The following is a 20885-nucleotide window of genomic DNA, read 5'->3' on the forward strand; positions in this document are numbered from 1 at the left end:
AGGTTATTTTAATTATTAGTTTACGCTGTCACGTGTTCAGGCGTAACCATGACAACTGCTCGAGACCGGAAGCCCTTATATTTACAATTAGCGCTAGCTTCGGGATGTGAGCGAGTGCGGTGGCAAGCCTGCAGTAGGAGGACGGAAGGAGGGCTGATAACGAGTTGATACCTAGACATGTCATCTTTTACACCCAGTGAAAAGAAACAAAATGAAGTGTACCCGAGCACCGCGACGACGGAGTATTGTCAGAAGTTGCAGCAGTGGATGTGGAACTACTACTGGGGCTATGCGAGTTGGCAGAACTGGGTAGCCCTGTCCACGTTGCCTGTCCCTCCTGCGCACCTTCCTGATGGGACGCAGACAGCAGGACCGCTTTTTGACTCAAGAAACTGGTACAATTACCCATATCAGCTCGGTGGTGGAGCAGCTGGATATCCGGTGGACGCTCAAAATGCACTTTATCAGACCCCCGCCTCCCAGACCCCTATGCCTCCCCCCCAGCCGCCAAATGAGACACCACCACAGCCAGGTATTTTATTGATCTATATTTGTCCCCCTTTAATGCAGGAGGAAAAGTGTAGTGTTGGTTAAGCCACGTCATGAGTTTCAAAGCAGGCTTATAGTCTTGGGAAACAAGATTATATGCTTAAGTGTCGCTCTTTCAGGCCTCCATTACTAAAAGCTACAGAGGCTTTTGCTAAGTGAAAAATGTATCCCATATTATGGCCTGTTAAAATTGTGTGTGTTTTAACAGGGCGAGAATACACCATACCCCCTCCACTCCTGAGGTTTTTAGCTGAAGCAGTGGACTTCTTCATCCTGTTTTGTGTGAAAGCCACAATAGTGCTGTGTATAATGCACATGAGTGGGATGAAGTGAGTAAACTTTGCCTGCACAACACCGCACACACTGCCTTAAAATGCTTCATGATGCGTGGATTTATGAACAAGGAAAGATTGGCGATGTAAAGTGCACAATGCCAATACGAAAGGGTCAAAGAGCGGTAAAGCGTCGAGGCAAATGGACCAAAATTCAAGTACATCTTTTTTATAATGGTTAAAAATCGGACACATCTTTCAGCATAGTTATCTATATTTAAACTTAATAACCGATGTACATGCTACTGCACAACGTTCACATCAAGGGTCCCTGGGGGCACTTCCTATGTGTTATAGTTGGCTATGTCTGACTGGTCAATCTTACAATCTGTCTTCTAATTCCAGGGACATTGCCACATTCATAACCCAGTTCATTGTGGAGGAAATAGATGAAAACACCTCCATGGAGGACCTTCAGAAGATGATGGCTGTCGCGGTGGTATACAGGGTCCTTGTGTGCATCTACGAGGTGAGTTTAAGTCTTAATTCTTTAAAAATAAGTTTGCCTGCAGCTTTTCAGTTGAAGCTCCAATTAGCATAAATACACTGTTTGTTTATGGGGCTGGTACAGTTCTCTTTTCCCATAGAGGGCAGTGATGCAATGTTGTATGCGCAGTTGCTTGAGATGAAGCAATGCACTAGGCCTGAGGAGGCGCTCTGCATCAGTGCCATGTTTTCCCAGATGGCACCTGCACTGGGAATCACCTCCACTCTGACAAATACCATCTGGCCTTTCTTCTGTCACTAAGACTGCCTAGAACACTGTGTACTGTAGAACTCCATGCATCCGTTTCTTTTTACATTTATTTATGTTTGTTTTTCTTCTCATAGACAATTTGTATCTGGACTGCTGGGGGAGCCACGCCAGGCAAGTTTCTGCTCGGCCTCCAAGTGGTGACGTGTGATACGACAACAACGGTGCGCCCAAACCGGGTCATCGTTGTCCCGGCAACAAATGTCTCTTTGTCTGCGTAAGTAAGCACGTCACAAAGGGTATCCCATAATGCTACAGACAAAGATTATGTTATTATTATTATTATTACAATTAAGAGATTAGGGTTCATAGACGCAATCTCTAACAATTGTAGATAAAATTGCTCGTAAATCAGTGCTGGGACAAAATATCGGATTGGATTGCAGCACTTTCAATACTTTTGTTTGGAGGCATTTTTTTCCTGCTCTCCTTTGTTTGCATTAACAGTTACACAGCACTTTGTTACACTTTTCAATCTTAACATTAATGTCATTTGGTTTATAAACTTCGGACGCATGACTTTTTACTTTTTACACATTTAAGGTAAACATATAACTTATCATAATTTCTCGGATCGGTCCCTGAGTATCGTGAAACGTATCGGATCGTGATAAAAGTTTATCGTCCCCATGTATTACATCCTAACAATTACAATTTCCATACAGACTCATATTGTGAAATAATGTACTACTGTTTGCTCATCATGTCCTCTGTTTATGTCTTATCTTGCAGCTCTGCTATTCGAGCGCTGAACAAGAACTTCTCCATTGCTTTCCTGTTTCCTGTCTTCATGACTCTGCTGTTTGTTCAGCACAGCCGGACTGTGTATGATATTGCAGCAGGCACCATTGTTGTGCAGCGCAGGACAGGCAGGTAGCCATGCCTCTATTCATTTTGAAGTGGAGTCACATATACAAGGATATTTTTGGTAAATACATGCACTGGATCTGAAACTTCAAGTCAAGTCTGTGGTGATATACCTGTAAGTTGTCAGGAATATATTTTATATGCTCTGTAAATAAAGTGTTTTTTGCTTTGCCTATAACTAGTTAGACTCTTAAACCCCATCTGAACCAAGGGCATTTTCTACAGTTCAGCTTTACCCAAAACTAAAGCATACAGCTTACAGGCCAGTGTAACGCCCCATTTGAAACCTAAGACCTACAAAACTCATCTAAGCTGATCGCTTTTTTTTGGTCACATTTTCATCACCTTTTTATCGCTCTTTTGTTGTGTTTTCATTCTCCTTTTCATCTCTTTTTTGTCTCATTTTTGTCTCTATTTTGATGCATTTTTCAAGAAGCTTTTGGATATGGGTAAAGCCAAACTGGAAAAAATGTGCTTGACTAAGGGGGGGGTTACGAGATTAAATTTATACTGGAGTACAGAAAAATACTTTTTTATTATTATTATTTTAAGCAACACAATGCTCATATTTATGTTTTCCCCATCAGTGTGTTTTTGTACTCTTACCTTTACCCAACTGTAAAATTTTAAATACATTCTAACAACAATGAAACAATATTGATAAAATTAACAATCCGAGATTATTCTTTCCATGTTATCAGAAGTATTACTTGTAAACCCTTTCAAGTGTAGTGTTATTTAGTGTTTTTAGGAAAGGCATGGCTGTTATTGCATCTCCCGTTGTCTGTGTTTGTAAATATGCAGTTGTGATACTCACATTTATCTTGTGTAAGAGCACCTTGGGGCACATTTTGCATTTTTTCCGTAAGACGATGCAGCATTCACTTTCATCAGAGCAAAATTGTCGTTTTTCAATAAAACTTTCCAACTATCCTGCCAACAATCTCGCTTCATAAGTTTACAGTGGGAGGAAAAGGTATGTGAACCCTTTGGAATTTCTTACAGTACATTTCTGCCTAAATTGGTCATAAAATGTGGTTGGATCTTTATTAAAATCACAAGAATGAGTTAACAGTGTCTGCTTCAACAAATACCACCCAAACGAAGCTTCAGCGCAAGTTCATCCGCTAAAGATCTACCTGCAGCCTTCTTTATCCAATCATCCAATCACGGACCCATCTCGAGCCGCACCTTCAAGTCAGCAATCACCGCAGCTGCTTCAGCCATTCATCGCCCGGGATCCCCTTCTTACGCTCACCGATCAATCACTTGGCTGTTTCCCAGCCGTGCTGGGACCCTCCTCCGCCCCCTCCTCCGCCTGTTCTCCTCAGCTCTGCTCGTCAATATTTTGGCATTGGACGAAAGTATGATGATGCAGAAGTTGAGTCAAGCTATTGTGTTGAAAAGTGCTTTTACTTTTTGATTAAGTGGGTTGGAATAGTTGTCTACCCGAGCAACTTGAAAACGGAATGGATGCACTTTTTTTTGCACATGAACAAGTCAACCAAAACCGGGGAATTTTTAGCCAAATCTTCCAGAACGAGCTCAATCTCAACCTTGTGTCATGTGTTCTCCAGAAGTTCACTGCCGCTCTTGTCCTTGCTGCAACTTTTTGTGAGTTCCTCCGTTTGCACAGAGGGGCTTAGCAGTAATTGTGCCCCCAAGTGTCACTAATACACATCACACAGGGACAAGAGGCAAAGCCCAAAAAACTAAGACCCAGACAGGGATTAAGTGTGAGACAAAACCCCAGTAGACTGAAGGGGCCTGTGGAAAACAGCGGAGGAGAGAGGAGTGCAGAGGGACAGAGGCGTTTGAAAATTCTCTCTGATCTCCAAGCGCTGGGACCGGAGGCAAAGAGGAACCCTGCAGAACAGTACATTAAAATTCACCCAGCCGCACGAAAGCTTGCAGATATTATACAAGAGCTGCCCCGTGGTGCAACTACATTCTGTGTTTGGATGTTTGTTCTGCGGTGTGCTCCTGCAATACAAATGGGTTACGCAGATGTCAACTGTGGTCAGGACACGGGCAGGTCATATCTTTCGTGTGAAGATATGAAGTTGTTGCAGAGTTCTTAAAATAGGGTTTAAGACACCGTTTTCAACATGCAGTGAGAATCCTTTGCAAGTAAAAAACAATTCATTTTATATAATAGTGCTTTTCCAGACACAGATATTCCCTAACACACCACAATCATACATCTGGGTGAAGTGTCTTGCTCAAGGACTCATTTCCCCTAGATATTTATTCTGCTGGACTCTCATCAGGGTGACCCTATCTCTGGATAATGGTGCTGCGAAAGTCAAAGGTTAACACGGTACCGCAAATTTCAATACAAGAAACGGTCCTCTAGAACAGTGTTTCCCAACCAGGGGTACGGGGACCCCTTGGGGTACTTGAGCACTTGGCAGGGGGTACTTGGACTTACCTCAGATGTAAAAAGGAGGGGGAAGAGATAGTTTCAATATTACTTTGAAAGAAAAGTTTGTTTCAATTATGATTTTGAGTAAAAGGCTTGACTTTGAGAGTATTTTTGCTGTATTTTGAATATTACACCATACTAAATACTGAATAATCCATGTTAAGTTGCTTAGTTTGTTAAGACTTTGGCAGGATCTTTGAGGTAGGGGGTACTCGGAGTATAAATTAATGCCTCAAGCGGGACATGGGACAAAAAAGGTTGGGAACCACTGCTCTAGAATTGGACCCAAGGCAGTTCTTGCAATCTATTTAAGGTACCCTTTTGTTACACGCTTTGTCCACCAGAGGGCGTCCACATTTCACACAGTCCGTCACCGCCTCTCGCCTTAAACTTGACTTTCTATTGGTTACCCACAGCCCAACAGTCTGAGCGCTCGGACCAATCAGGACACATCTAGGCCACAAACATCTGAAGTAGTAATAATGTGGAATGTGCTGGCTCGGCATGAGCTGTCAACTAGAGACTGCTGGAGCATGTAGGCTCGTACTACAGTCAGCGCGCGGAGAGGGATGGGGGAGGCGCGCGGGAGGGGGCGGAGAGGGACTGAGGGAGACACGATGACAGAGCACGCAGAGCTCCAGCTGTATTGTGCCAGTCTGTTAGGCTGTCTACAACTTGCCACACCCTTTTGAACAATAAGCTAGTTTGCAAGTTTTAATCATGCAAATACTATGCAGGTGTAGTCTGGATAATATCTGCATGAAATCTGCATGCAGTATAGTAATAGCCTATGACACTGGTTACTGTGGTGCACATGTTAGACTTTATTCCTTTAAGTTTGGCGTGTTTTCTGGTTGTGACATAGTTTAGTCAAATTTAGCCCCTTTGTAGACCAGGTCTTGATTTGATCTTGATCTAAGTATTTTTAGAAGAAACTTTATGTTTGTATTTTTAGTGTATTTAATGTTAAACTTATAATAACGGTATAATGCTGAGGAGTATAGTGATAAACTGCAGTTGTATTATAGCCTGTTCAAATGGTTGTGTTAGCTGTAGTAGCTGTGTTGTAAGTACTAGTACAAGTCGGCCTGTCACGATAACAAATTTGAAGATCGATATATTGAGGCAGGAAAGTATCGCGATAAACGATATTATTGACTCTAACGATATTATGAAATATAATGTAACTCAGTTTTCTTCAGTTAAAAATCTAAGTTTTACAAAGAAAAATTAAGGGGAAATGCTAATAAATGCACAGACGATAAATATCGAGCCCAAAAATATATGTTTTTTCTGTTCTATATATTGAACGATAAGTCGATATAGTAATTATTGTGACAGCCCTAAGTACAAGCTTTACTTTGGACCAGCATAGCAGCATCTGAAAAATGTCCCTTTATGTTAATGTTATTCAGCTTGATTTACTTGGCCTACTTTACCCATATTAAACTTCAGAGAGCAATATTCCTTCACTGCTTTAAGAGATCTCTCTTTGATAGCTCTTTTTTCTCTTAAATGTCAATAATCTGGAAATTACTGTATTTTACAGCATATGTAATATGCACTTTAAGCTTTGACCCTTGAGCCATGCAGTCACACACATTTTAAGACATATTACTTTGACCTAATGAATCACTAGACATTCGACAAAGGTATGCTGACTTCGGAACAACCGGTCAGTACAGTGAACATTAAGTACACTGCCAGTAGTATTTTTGGTCTTCAAACATCTGTGCATTGTTCATCTTTAATAAGACATGAACTCAAAAACTTCTAATGCAAAGGCAAAGAGGATCTGACTAAATTCAGCATGAAACACAGAGAACATTTGGGTCCATTTCATAGCTGATATTCCATTGTGCAAAATGAGCTGCGTTATGCAATTGTGTGATTTAAGGACTCTGCTTTCTGCATAATTGAAAACTTAAGATGTGAGAAATGAAAGTGGGAATGAACTAAAAATAGACCAAAGGTTGCTGGGATAGGAAAAAAAATCCCAGACTGTGAATGCTTTAAAAATAGCTGACTTTAACAAGCTCTTTGAATGTCGTGCAAATGTTTGCAAGCACCTCACAACACCAATATTATGATTATGCATCTGCTGTGAATTACAACGCGTCCATTTCCCCCACACACACTTTCACAAACTATTCGAGAGAGACGTATATTCTTGACTAAAGCTTCATCTCTAAACTTTTTGGAAGGAAGTTGAGATGTAGAAAGTCTTTGTGGTTGGCTACAGCACACCTGAAAAGAAGTAAAGCTTGAACCCAGAGGTTGGAGACCACAAGTCAAGGCTGTATCCGCTGAAGACCAATTGGACGACTGGCACTTGCCCTTTGATAAACCGACAAACTGCAAACATTTTCAGAATGCTGCAACACATAATCTTTCCCCTTTTAACTCTTTTCATATAAACTGTGTTCTCAGTTTTAACAGACCGGTAATGCCTCCGTGATAGAGATTAAGTGGTGTAGTTGCTGGCTTTGCACGCCCACAGGGTTGGAGTGTTCATGGCCACACACTCTCAGAGAAGCCGTGTTGATGAGACGGCAACTTTATTGATTCTTGTTTTTAAAGGACTTTGATATTGAGTGTCTAGACGGATATTTGTGTCGACTTTCACTTCCAACAGCGTGAAGAGCATAACTAACTTTGTTGTTGGCATGAAAGTAAAGCAAGGTTTAATAGCTTTCTTTAATGGCTGGTTATCTATAATGTTCTTAAAAGTTGCTTAAAAAGTGAAAGATTTAGATGCAAGTGATGGCGACTGTGTTATGGAGAGTGCTAATGATGATGGGCAAAGGGCACAGTCACAGCCGCAGTATTGATTCCTGCCTGTACAGCGTTTTAATGAGAGCATGCAGTGAGGCATTTAACCTTGTCATATTCCTGTCTATATTATAGTTTTACATATGTTGATTACGTAATAGGGAAACTTTAGAGCTGCTGCTTCTACAACCTCTGCTTCGGGTGTCATTAAGTATTCTTAAGTTTTGCTGACTCATGTTCTAAGATGCAGTCTTTAATTTTTATATCACCCTTAAATGAATTGGCAAGCTTTTTTGTTTTCAGACTACATGATAAAAAGGACTTTACCTGTCCTCGATATTCCCCAAGTTACATAGAATTACTCAGGGTCAAACAGTAACCTATACACACATGCATTGGCAAATCAATGAGACAGTGATAGGGCACAGAGTGACAAGACCCTAGAATTGGCAGCAATCTTTTTCAGATTCATGCATTATGCAGCTCGACCCACTGCTGGCCCTACTGTTGGCTGTCCTTGTATCACTCTGAGTCTGCACCCTTTTTTGTACCACTGGGTGTGCGGACAATAATTTCCCTAGTCACTGCCGAGCATAGAAAACATGGCGAACCAAGTACTTTCAGTTATGACAAGGCCTGTGTGTTTTCAAATATGGGGCCCGTGTGCTACTTTACACATAAAGATAATCTCTTCTGATGTTGGAAAGATGCTCATGGTGTTATGCAGATTTATAGGCCTGACACCTGCTTACAACAGAAGGAAAGGTACATTTACTTTCAGCACTAATATCATTTGCAGTTCAAAAAAAGAAAAGAATGCAGGAGTGCAAGTGATTTGCTCCTGTAAGAACAAAGGGGAACATTTTCTTTATAGAGAAAATTGCAGTCTCATCCACAACAGTAATGAGTTCAACTTCCACAAGCAAGTAGCAATTATTCTTATACGCCTAGAAATCTAGCTGAGCTTTTTTATTTCTTCAAAAGGATATAGCCTAGCGAGCCCCAATTAGGCACACATGTTTTCTTTTCTTCTTTTTTTTTTTTTTTTGGCAAAGATCAAATCAAAACTCGTGGGATTATTTCCAAAATTTGCCTTCCCAGGAAAGGCCCATTAATGTGGGTGCAGTAATACACATGGATTAGGAAACTCTTCTTGCATTCTAATCTCTGATTCCTTGATCCCTATTCCGTCGTATAACAGCAAAGGTGTGTGTGAGAACAGGTCAGGCGATTGTAAGTGTTCAGAGACAGATTACACCAGTCAAAGACTACTTTAAGGCTGTGCAATTGGGATGATGAACTGTCCAATTGTCCAAATGTGGATTTTATTTGAACTTTTACATAAGAAAGAATCAACATATCCCTATTGCAATTTGACAGGCTAAATCCAATCACATTTTACTACAAGTGGAACCAAAACATAATTTGAAATGTTTTAGATAAATGGCATTCTTGCACACATAAAACCAATTCTGATTATGAATTTATGTAAAGAGAATCGGCAAATTCATAGTTTATTGATCCTAGCTAGAAATGCACATTGCTTGAGTACGATCACTTTGTACTTGAGTAACTTCATATGTAATATGTGTCTACAACTTTTTGTTACTTCATATCAGCAGAAAGCTGTTGTATCTCCGGGGACACTTCCCCGTTTGGCCAGACGGGGGAGCAGTGAGCAGCTCTGTCTTGAACTGGGCCTTTTCTGCACACACGAGGGCAGGAAAGTTGAGCAGATGTTTAGCAGTAGCGTGACACTGTCTTGTCTCTCTACATCTACGCACCTATGACAGGCATTGGTTACTCTGAGCAAACCTGGAATTTACACCTGCGCACCGGCTCTACGGGTAAAGAGAAACACGCTGTACTCCTTCAGCTCTAACATGAACCAATAGTCCTGCACTTCAGTCTCTCTTTGGGTCAACAAACTGAGACGGACCACTGAATGATCTGAGTTTCAACAAAAGCCTGATGTAATGAATTATGCATCTGTCTAGCCAACCATGCAGGCCCATCTTTTTACAATGTTATTAATTTATATCATAAGTGGAGGGTCAAATTCTTGCACTGTTAAAAGCTGAGTTGCCTATTTGTTTAGCTTTTAAAACTAGGCTGAAGACTTTCATAAAATGCTGCCCAGCTGAAATAGTCTGTGTTTATGTGATTGAGCTCAGAGTAAAACGCGTTGCATTTTTGTGTGGAGTAGCCTATTTATTTTATTTTTTCTCAGTCAAAATCAATATTCTACCTGCATGAGTGAGTAGTAGCTATAGCTGTACAGTAGTGCAACTGTTGTTACAGTATTTTTAGCTTATAAATAAACACTGCATTCAGTTTTATTTACGAAAGTCGTAATTGAATTTACTACTTTTACTTGGATCTTACCATTTGAAATGCACATTACGCTAATTTATGTTCCTACTTCTTTGCTTTTCTTGACTTTATGTATTACATTTTTATTGGCTTGCATTTCATGCCATACAAGAGCGGAACCAACTATGATTAGGCCTGATAACTTTGATTTTAACTTTGATTTACTGTGTATATAAACCCACAGACATGCGCACCAGCCATCTGGCACTCTTGTGGTCGCTCCCACACACAGGACACACCTTCTCTGGCTTTGTTCCCGCTGATGTACGCCTCACACCTTCACAAAAGTACAGGTACGTCTCTAGGGAGTAACCCAACCCTCCAAGAATCTGCTCCTCCTCTGGGGCCAGTCCTGTATTATTCCTCAAACATGCCAGAGCCTTGTGTAACACGCACTCGGTCGCAGAAGGCGTGCTCTCAGTAGTGTGTGTCTCCACACAGATGCAGAATACTGTAGGTCTTACACATGGTCTAACCTGGAACTTTTCATACTTTGCCGGAAAGTAATTAGATCATTCTACTAAGATATAACTGCATTGATATATAGAATACATTTGCAAAATGCAGTGATATTCCCAGTAATAGTAATTGTTGAATGAGAGGTGATAATTGTGGTCAGTACTTTTACAAGTCCAGAGTTGGAGTAAATAGCTGTAATTACCCTCTACTCACACAGCATGATCAATTTTGTGTACTCGAGTAACAGATTGATTCAATGTAGCTGTTGTTTACATTGATTCGTAGTAATTTCGCCTCTGTTTCACCAGCCCATGGCAGTATGAGTAGGAGTATACTTGCATGTACACGTAGAGAGGTAGAAAGTGAGTAATAGTTTCTACAAGAACACACTTGTATCTTGTGCTAATACAAGCAGTAGTGGACATTCACAACTTCAGATCACATCTGAAACCTGGACCCAAACCTTTCTGTGGGCTGTCTCAGACTGGCAAAAAAAAAAAAGTATTTTACAGATAATGTGTACTTTTAGTGAGTAAAAGATGAGGCAACTAATTCATCCTCTATTCTGTTTTTGTCTTCAGTGCTATATCGCACACAAACCAATTTGTGCAGAAAAAACAAAACACAGATCACTTGCTGTTATTATTTACATATCACACGTGTACATCTATGGCAGCCCACCCTGATTCACTTTGCTGTATGACACAGCTCAAACGTGTTATTAGTTGGGGTCAGTGCTTAATTTGATTTCCCATTTGGGGGAATGCATTCCCTCATCTTTCAGTTTTTCAGGGCAAAGGATCTGGGAACTATTTTGGAAGATCCAGCAAACATTTGAGATGAGATAATGGTGTTAAATGAGAGTGTTCCGGAAACTGCTTGTTGCCTGTTCCCCGAATCCATCACATCAATCCAAAAGTGTTCCTGAAACTACTAATTTACAAAGTAAGCACTGGTTGGCCTTTAGTTTGTTGGAGCGGCTGCGGTTTACAGTCATGCCCAATTATCAAGACTTTCATGACAGAAAATGGGTCGTGCAGCTTTAAGTTTGTATCTTTAGTCAGTAGCTCAAAATTGTGCTGAATGCTTTATTTAAAATCGCATTAAAAATGTGTAATAGGTTGTGTTCAAATGACATGACAACATGGTAATAGGATGTATATTGCACAGTAACTAAGAATAACAAAGGATAATGTATTTTGCTGCACTGTAAGCATATTATTTATTATTAGTACAAAATGAATATGCCATGTTTGTAGAATCCATAAGTAAGTAAGTGCTTTATTTGTCCACCACCAAGCACTCACACTAGCATTCATCATGGCCTGTTGTACATGTTTTTAGTGGTATGGGGAAACCGGAGTACCCGGAAACTCCACACAGAAAGCTCCCCCTCTGGCCGGGGATCAAACCCGGGACCTTCTAGCTGTGAAGCACTTCGCGCTAACCACTGTACCACCGTGCCGCCCACTGAATCTTTCCTGAATCTGAAACCCCCCATTCAAATGCATTGCCCACTGAGTACCACGCTGTGTCCGTGCACTTCTACGCTGTGTCCAGTGAATGAAACACTAGCTCTCTGCCACACAAGGGAGCCTACCTCGCCGGCTCTTTGTTGGGCATGCATGTGACACGGGCACAATGCGGCCCCGGACAAAAGGCCACTTATTGAGTGACTGGGAACAGGGAGTAGGATACATGCCCGATCATCTGTCACTCGGCCATGTCCTGCAACTGCACGGCTCAGTTTACACGCGGTGACAAAGAGGCGACCTTACTGCCATGTTGGAAATCTGGGAAGGGTCACAGTGGTCAGAATGAGGAGTGGGCAATGCTGTCAAAGCTAGAAGAGAGGGCACGTGATTAGTATAGTTGAATAGAAATGCACACTGCTCTATAGATAGACAAGTGGATGGTTAGCGACACTTAGAGACACTTTAATTGTCAATTTGCACTGAGACAACATTAGCATGGCCATTTAAACATATTATTCAGAGAGAGAAGAACTTAGTTTGAACTTGTTTTGCAGATGAGTTGAGATTTTCCATGTTGTCACTGTCAGCTGACTATCATTCCCTGCAGCTAAGTTGATTCTCAAGCTCTCTCCTTTAAAAACACATGGCGTAGCTTTCTGCAGCACTGCTGAATGTTATAATCACTGGCTGTGATTGTTAATATACCCCTATTGAAGTGACAGTAACGTTATTGTCTCGCTCGATAGAAGATGTGCATTTGTATTCTATTTGTATGCAACTCCAAAAGAAAGCCTTGTAATCTTTGCTAAATATTACTGTGCAAAAGCCCCTGAATTTCTTTATTGTGGTTCAATTTAGGCTTTAAAAAGTACAGGTGCCGTGGTGGGCTATTTTCTGTTAGATAATAATGGTCTGCGCGTAATGGCCAATCTGAGTCAGGCTCCATTTATTTGCTATTTTATTTGGAGCAACAGAGCAGCTGAAGTGTTACTTGCGACTTTTCCTCATAATAACTGCGTCCCCCTTTTTTTTCCCTCACTGAACTTGTTTGCTCCGCTCCTCGTACTACTAGCCCTCGTATATTTTTGCATGAGTAGCTTACAAACTGCTCCATTTGTGAACCCGCTCCCTCGCCGCCTCTCTCCGTGGCTGAGAGTCTCTCCGGAGGTGGGGGCCAGAGAGCCGTGTGAGCTGCGCGCTGCAGACATCATTATCGGAGGGAGACGCTTTTCCACCGTCGGCGCCGGAGCAGAGCAGGGGAGCCCTGGCAACAAGGAGAGACTCAAACTCAGCAGCCCGTTACACCTCTCAGTAAGTCACTCAAAACTACTGCTTTCGTGCGCGTTCAGCCGACCTGCCACTGCTTTCAGCCGGACACTTTTCTCTGGAGGAGCTATGTCAGGGGAAAATGGCTGGATGGACTGGGCAGGGTGGCGTTTACTTCAAAGCCCGAGGAAAATGTTTACTTCGCCCCTTGACCTATTTTGGAGTGACCGATCGGCACACGGGCGCGCGGGCTTCTGCCCCATATACTTGTCACTTTGAGACACAGACGCAAAGTACTGTTTAAGTGGGCGCAAAGAGAGCGGACGGTGGGCAGGATCGTGGCTGGGAGAGGAGCGCGTTCGCCGGTCGGGCTGGTCTCGGGGAGGCGGTGCACTTCCCCTATAAACTGCGCCACTCGACCTCGGCTAAACATTCGCTCTTTTAACCAACACCAAACCTCGCCACGCAACCCCCTTAAGCAGATCCGAGCCCGCTAGACTATGTTTTAAACTCTTTTGATGTCAGCAAGCGTTGTCAAAGGCGAAGTGATACATTTTTTTTGCCTACGTTTTTACTATCGCGGAAGTGCAAAAAGAGGCTACGAACAAGTACGCACAGGGTTGAGTGCCCGTCCAGAGTTGGTTTAAGCCTCTAAACATGTGCTCTGCGTGTCACAGTGGCCCATAAAAGCTGCTTTTATTGATGCGTACGTGTTACTATACTGTTGTACTCGGGCGTCTCGTTGTAAAGGACATAAGGTTTGTGATTGCCCGTGATGTCATTCATCCGAGCTGGACCATTATATAACGGGACTGTAGGGAAGCCTGCGATAGCGGGCTATTTTTACTCTGTTTACACCTCGGAGTTGCACTCAGGGACCAGGGTAGAGGCTCTGCTGCGTCCCAAGTGGAGGAGCGTGCTTTCACTCAACATGATCAATTTAATATGAGGTCCAAATAAGAGACACATTATTGGCTATAGCTGCAGATTGGGGCAAACTGTTACTGTACAAGGGCGTTTGTCTGCAAAGGGATCTGCCATTCTTATTATTTTCTTTTTAAGCAGGTGTGTTGTAGGGCTTTGTTAATTTGTCCAACTATTGCCAACTTTTGTGATTTTACACAAATACAACTCAATAGTGGTCCGAAATTTCACAGAAACAGAAACTTGACCTTTTATTTATCACATAACAGACACATCTGACAGTGTTGTGTGTCATGCAGATTATTATTAAGTTACTCTACAACTGAGGACGGCAGTTTGCCTATTCATCACATCAATTTCTATTCTTGAATCCTGTGATCTTTTTGTCGCAATGAATGTACAGTGCAAGTCCATGTGCCTTTTTAATGTGCATAAAGATTTTCTGTGTGGGCTTGTACCTGTTTTTTACGGATGTGGCATGTGTCAGAGTGGGATGACTGAGTGAGAAAATCAGAGAAAGTATGTTGGAAAGGATTTAGATGAGCAAATGTGTCCAGGGAACAGTAGAGGGCATCGTTTGCTGCAGGCCACCTGCTGGAGATTGAAATGTGTTGTTATAGGCAATCATTTTTATATCTACATGATGGAATTCTTTTTTGCTGATATATACTGCTGATTTCTACAAATGAGGTACACTAGTGTTTCCCACTCAGATATACGGGGTGACTCAAGCACATAGAAGGGGTTGTTAGAAGCATATTAGATTAAACAGCAAGGTAAAACTAATACTATTTGATCATAGGACAGCTATTTGAATAATATTTTTCCATTCCCAGAGTTTTAGATTTATTAAGAGCACTTCGCAATGTCTTTTGTTTAGTTTTAGTCGACCACTTTCTAAATAATCACCAGCTCCCCTAAAGTGGTAAACTCAGAGTAGCAAAAATGAACCACTCAAAGGATACGTGACAGAAAAGGCGTGCGCCGTAAGCCAAAACCTTATGACTGTATTTTATGTTGGTATCAGGAAGTGCCATAAGAAAATTGGCATGGGCAAGGGCGTGAGTGGATTTTCAGAAATGTTTGCTGCTGTTTTATTGGAGATGCCTCTATCTGCATGGTCAGCTTTGTCATACAGTAAGTGGTGGGAAAGAATATTGGAGAAGTAGCAACAGGTGATGTATGTGTTGAGCCTGTGTTGTTCAATCCAACTGCTGTGGTTTATATAAAAAAAAACAAATCATAAGAAAATAAGGCTGGTTGTAAGTTACAGTTTATAAAAGGCTGGGGGTTTGTGATAGTCTAGGCTATATATGTGCTATACCCGGCCCGCACAGGAGCACACACTTAACCGTCGCCACTGTAGCCTTTGATTCCAACTGCCACTCACTTTTAACGGTAATGAGAGGCAATTAGACGCCAATGTGTCCTAATCACGAGCTGTTTAACTGCACCAGGCTCATTTGTCAGAGCCATATGGGCTGATGGAGACACACAGTTGCCACAGATCCGCCTGGCTTTCATCGTCTCTGTCATTGGAAGTACTTGGGGCATTGTGTTTTACTGTTACACAGCAATAAAAAGCTGCACATTGTAAATGGACGGCAATTTCATGGTGCAATGACCTGCCAATACAAGGTCAAAATGGAAGTGTGTTAGGGACTGTTAATAAGGTGCTGGTGTTTTGTGTTTGCAATTTTGGACAGATTGAAATCAGAGAGCTATTAAACTGGTTGTTGACTGTCACTTAGAGTTCACTATTGTGGTAAAATGTTCAAAACAAACATTCAATCACGTGTGAGTTATAACATGTGCAATATGCTATAGTTATGTTACATGAGATTCATTGCAGATAATTTTACTGCAAATCCATATTCTAATACTTAATATGGTTTTATATGCATTTTTTGCTTTTCTTATTATTACTAGGTAGACAATATGAACTTTTTTTTTCATAAAGGCTTATTCGATTGAAGATTTATGTAAAATTCTACTTGTTAAAGGTGCACTATGCAACTTTTAATGTGGAAACAAAGGTTGATATTTGTGCCTATTTGACCTTGTAGTGACCCAGCAGCTGCATGGGGGATCAGCATGGCGCCTTTACTTTTGATCACGGTAGTTTCTACAATGCTCCAGGATCACTTGTTTTTGTAGGTGGGGTAGAGGGTCCGTCAGCAGTGAAAACCTACAAAATAATTGATCCTGGAGCGTACTAGAGACCACTGTGATGGAAAGAAAAGGCTCCATGCTGATCACCCATGCAGCTGCTGTGTCACTACAAGGTCAAATAGGCACAAATATAAACTTTTTTTTCCCACTTAAAAAGTTGCATATTGCACCTTTAATTATCATTGTCCTTTTTTCCTTTTCTTACTCCACTGGTTCTTGCTACAATACAATTTCCCCATTGATAGACAAATAAAAGTTTCCTTATAAAGCCTTAAAATCTTGTGTGCAAATATTACTTGAGAGGATAAGTAATTACTAGTCATAGTTTTGAATCGGGGGAATTATCCGTGCAGTAGTTCCAATTTCCAACCACTGGTGGCCGAAAATGGGAGAGTCTTGGTGGCCATGGTATAATCTGGATTATGATATTTCTTTTTAAAGTCAGGTTCCACCTTAGTATCCTCATCCTGACCACTCCCTGTTTCTTCATATCATTCTGAAAATTTTCTTTTCAAACATTCACTGTTGAGAAAATGCAGGTGATTATGCAGGAGTCAAGAGCAGCTTGTAAAGACAGAAGAAGATCAGGGGAATCAGCTTTTGCTTGAACTGCGCAGTGCACTCGCTCAGTCTTTTTCAGCCATTTCTTTTCATGCTCTTCCATTCATGCTCTGAGTGTAGCTCGCACACAGGCAAAAAGACAGATTTACACACAGAATAAGGCTTTCAAAGTAAAACATGTGCGCCTTTAGAGCCTCTGCAGTCTGCACATTGAGCATTGATTAAACTAAAACACTTGAATGTACAATTGATCCTTTGAGGACTAAATATAGAACGGCCACTCAACAGAAGCTATGTTATTTTTACCTTATATCTAACAAATGTGTCCCTAAATATAATAGATAGGGCTCTATAGAATTAACTTTTCCTCTAAGTTATTATGTGCAAGTCATGTGCTGCTAAACTAACACAGTCATCAGATTTTAAACATAATAAAACCCAGCGGAGATTAGATAATCTGTTGTTTACCTACGATTGCCTAAATAATTGTCCCCTTTCAGATTTGCTAGTTGCTACCATTAAAACGTCCACTTTCCAGTATTTAATGTGATATGAGAAGGGCTTGTGATATTAAAGTTAAAGCAGTTTTTGTTCAATATAGTTGTAATTGATCAGCTGCCAGAAAGTGTAAATTGTCAGCTTGTGTGACTGTGTTTTGATGCTCCCTATCCTGGATGTGAAGTGGCAATCGGATCAATACTAATCTTCTGAATGGCCCGGCTGTTCCTGTGTGTGAATGAGAATGAGGGAAATGCGCAAGAGCTGAGAGAGGACCAAAGGTACCCACAAATTTTGTTACACAGCGAGGTCGATAAACTCAGCGTGGCTCAATACAAACGTAAAAACACAACAGCAGCAACGAGCACGGGGGAAGAGCGTTTTGGTGAGCCAGGTCGAACATGCAGTGTCTGTGCCCTGGTTGTCAAATCCCTGTCTTGGAGCTTCATTTTGAAAGTCGCAGAATTCCATAATTGAAAACAAGTGAAAGCAGACCACAATAGCTGGCTGGAGAGTGATCATTTTGTTTTTAATTGTCAACACTTTGCTTTTTGTTTCTGGCTCATTTTGGTGGGCCTGGTCGCTTGTTTCTCTTCTTAAACCCTGGCCTGTCCCTGATGTGATATACAGCTGTGTTACTCGCAAAGACCAGACAGCATTGAAGTCTAGAGAGATGGATGTGGTGCTGACAGACCTCTAAATAACTAGTTTCCCTGTTGCACATTTTGAATCTGTGCATAAATTTACCCGAAGCACGAAAATACTTGAATCCTTCTTAGATGTGTCTCTCTCACAAATGTGATGTAAGCCAGCGTGCAAGAGTTAATTCACCAGGCTGGCCCTGTGATCTCGCTGCCTTGATTCATATTTCATCATATTCGTTGCAAAGATGAGACCGACCATTTTCGGCGCCGGACGTTAGAGGATGAGGTAAATGAAGGAAACAGTCTATACCAGGCGAGTGGCTGCTGGAGCTCTCTTTGCATTTTGGTTTTGTGCGTTTTTTGTGAATGTGGCCGTTTGAAATAAAGACCAAGCTGTTGCAACATCTTGATTGTACTTATTTTTTAATGCAATGTCATATTTGGAATGTCCGTTAACAATGTTGCCCAATATCACTAATACTATGGATTTATTTACATAGATTCTGTCATCCTTACTATTGCTAGATATGGGCATACGGATTTTGGTAAGTCTGGGTCAGAGCATCTCCAAAACCGCTGCTTTTGTTTGGTGTTTTCACTCTGTTATATCTGTCATAGTATAGAGATGCACCAATCCAGCTTTTCTGATACCGATACTGATGGCAATACCGATACAGATACCGATAGGATACTGGATTTTGAGTATCGGCCGATAAGTGCTTTATCTGAGTGAAAAGTTTAATTGACTCTTTTCTCCATTTTAAGATCAATAAAGTTGTATTTATGTAAAAAAGTTCTATTTTATTGTCATGATGTTACGGATCTATTATCAACCGATAAACATCTTGGATAAACATTTAACAAGGATCATCGAATCAAAATCACAAGAACCTGCAGAGAACAAGAGATGAAACTCTAGCTTAGGCCTCTGCAATCCTGCTCTGCTCCTGCTCTTCATTTTTTTGTAAGACTTGTTATAACATTTTGCCTGATAAGTGATACATTGAAGTATCTAGAAATTCAGTAGTAATGGGATTTCGCACAGCTACAAATTTATTCATGACCCTGCATCTCGTTTTTCATTACTTGTTAAAGAAGAGATAGCCTGTTTTTCTTTGTAGTTACTCTCATTTCCTACTCCAAATATCTCCACTTATCTCCAACTCCTAAAAGTCTTTTTGCGTTGTGTACATTTCCTTCCTCTCTGTTACGGTCTCCAGTCTTCCATGGATATTTTCACTTGGCTTTTTTACATAATCTTTCGGTCTCTCTGCTTCTCCCGGAGCTCTCGGGCTCTCGTGTTTCGCCCGTAGAAGCCCGTTCCCTTATCCTTATCAGAGGCAGCGGAGGATTACAGAGCGGAGCTGACAGTGACTGGCAGTCGGACAGCTCCTGCAAATGCCTCCCTCTGCCTCCCCATCGCGCTTTGGGCCCGGGACGGGGATAAGCTGACAACCTGGGACCCGGCCAGATAGATAGTAATGAGGAGAGAAGATGAAAGAAGTATGCTAGGAATGAGGGCCAGGCAGGCGTCGCTGAGGTCTGCTATTACACAGCCATTAGCATCTCATTCACTGCTTATGGACACGTATTAAACATTGAGATTGCTGTTTGTGTCCTGTTGGTTTTTCCAGCTTCAAAGGGGCATAATTATGTCTGCATTACACCTCAAAGCCCCGCTGTTATTTTGTTCTGTGCATTATGGTAATGACCTAAACAGATGACAACAACCTAAATATGTGTGATCAAGTTCAAGCTTTATGCAAAATAACACCAACATGCTGCCAATAAGACTGGAAAACAGCTAATGTTTCTATACCAGTATGTGCACAACATGACTAACCTACTGCAGTGATACGCCCAAGAATAATTATGTCATGAACACAGCCCACAGTTAAAACTATTATAAACCTTCATCCCATGGGGCCTCATTATGCACTTGTCAAGACACCATAAGTGAAACTCTTTTGTACAGCAAATATAGATAAAATACCTTTTGCGCTTTAATTACAGTGGTGTATGTTTATCAATGATTTGAATGTTTACTATGACCCCAGAGCAAATCCTCAGGGTACCGACATAGACTCCGGCCTGAGCCAGAAGGATATGCATTGAGAGAAAGGAATTCAATAACAGGAAAATGGCCAGTGATGGAAACAATCCCTGGAATACCAAAACCCACCCAGTGTTGTTCTTGGCCCATGTTAGATATCCATTACTACTGTTTACTCCCAGCATCCCATCTCCAGATACTGCACATGCCATTGGGCTGGACACAACGTCTTTAAATATCTCAACGCTATGTAGTACTTTTTATTCACTGTTCCTAAGTATGGAGCGACATGCCTGCAAGATGAATAGAGCCATAGGGTTCTGTTCTGAAGATGTATTGTTTTGTTTTTTTTATAACTTACAACAATAAAAAACAGCAATACATTGAAGACATATTCGTATTTGTCTTTGGAAGATAATTGCTAATTTGCTGCTTGGTTTGGTTTGCCTTATCCATTGCAAGGAAAGGTCAAGGCCATGGTGGAGGTCTGTGTTCTTTTGGAGCCATAATTTGTGGAAGAAGTAGAATTGTCACTGTGATTTGTAATGTCGCTCATAAAATATCCACTCTGGCCTAAAAGCAGCAAATGATTATTATGTCTCGCTATTTCCTTCGCATGCCTTCAAATAAACCGTCCTTGGCCATCATGTTGTAAATGCCATTTCTGCTCGAACAATCACAATCGCATTCAGTCAAGCGGCAGTGTTTGAAGTCTAAGCCTGTGACTATTTTCTCTCTTACAAAGTTGTGGCGTGGCTCCG

At 41.3% G+C, this 20885-nt stretch overlaps 2 protein-coding genes across 3 annotated transcripts in view; both read left to right on the top strand.

Moving 5' to 3' along the window:
• Positions 1-164: 164 nt before the first annotated feature.
• fam8a1a (family with sequence similarity 8 member A1a) lies at positions 165-2512 on the top strand (the record flags this gene model as incomplete). Its single annotated transcript, XM_079570509.1, has 5 exons — positions 165-532; positions 758-878; positions 1227-1350; positions 1713-1852; positions 2368-2512. The coding sequence occupies exons 1-5, from the start codon at positions 178-180 to the stop codon at positions 2510-2512; spliced, it is 885 nt and encodes a 294-aa protein (XP_079426635.1). The 5' UTR covers positions 165-177.
• A 10633-nt stretch (positions 2513-13145) lies between these two features.
• Positions 13146-20885, top strand: part of atxn1a (ataxin 1a) — a 67375-nt gene continuing 59635 nt past the window's right edge. For both annotated transcript variants that reach the window (XM_079570493.1, XM_079570494.1), the window contains exon 1: positions 13146-13317. The gene's annotated coding sequence lies outside the window, so the exon portion shown is untranslated. The remainder of the gene's footprint in view (positions 13318-20885) is intronic.

Source organism: Gobius niger (genome assembly GCF_951799975.1).
Source record: "Gobius niger genome assembly, chromosome: 14".
Taxonomy (NCBI): Eukaryota; Metazoa; Chordata; class Actinopteri; order Gobiiformes; family Gobiidae; genus Gobius; species Gobius niger.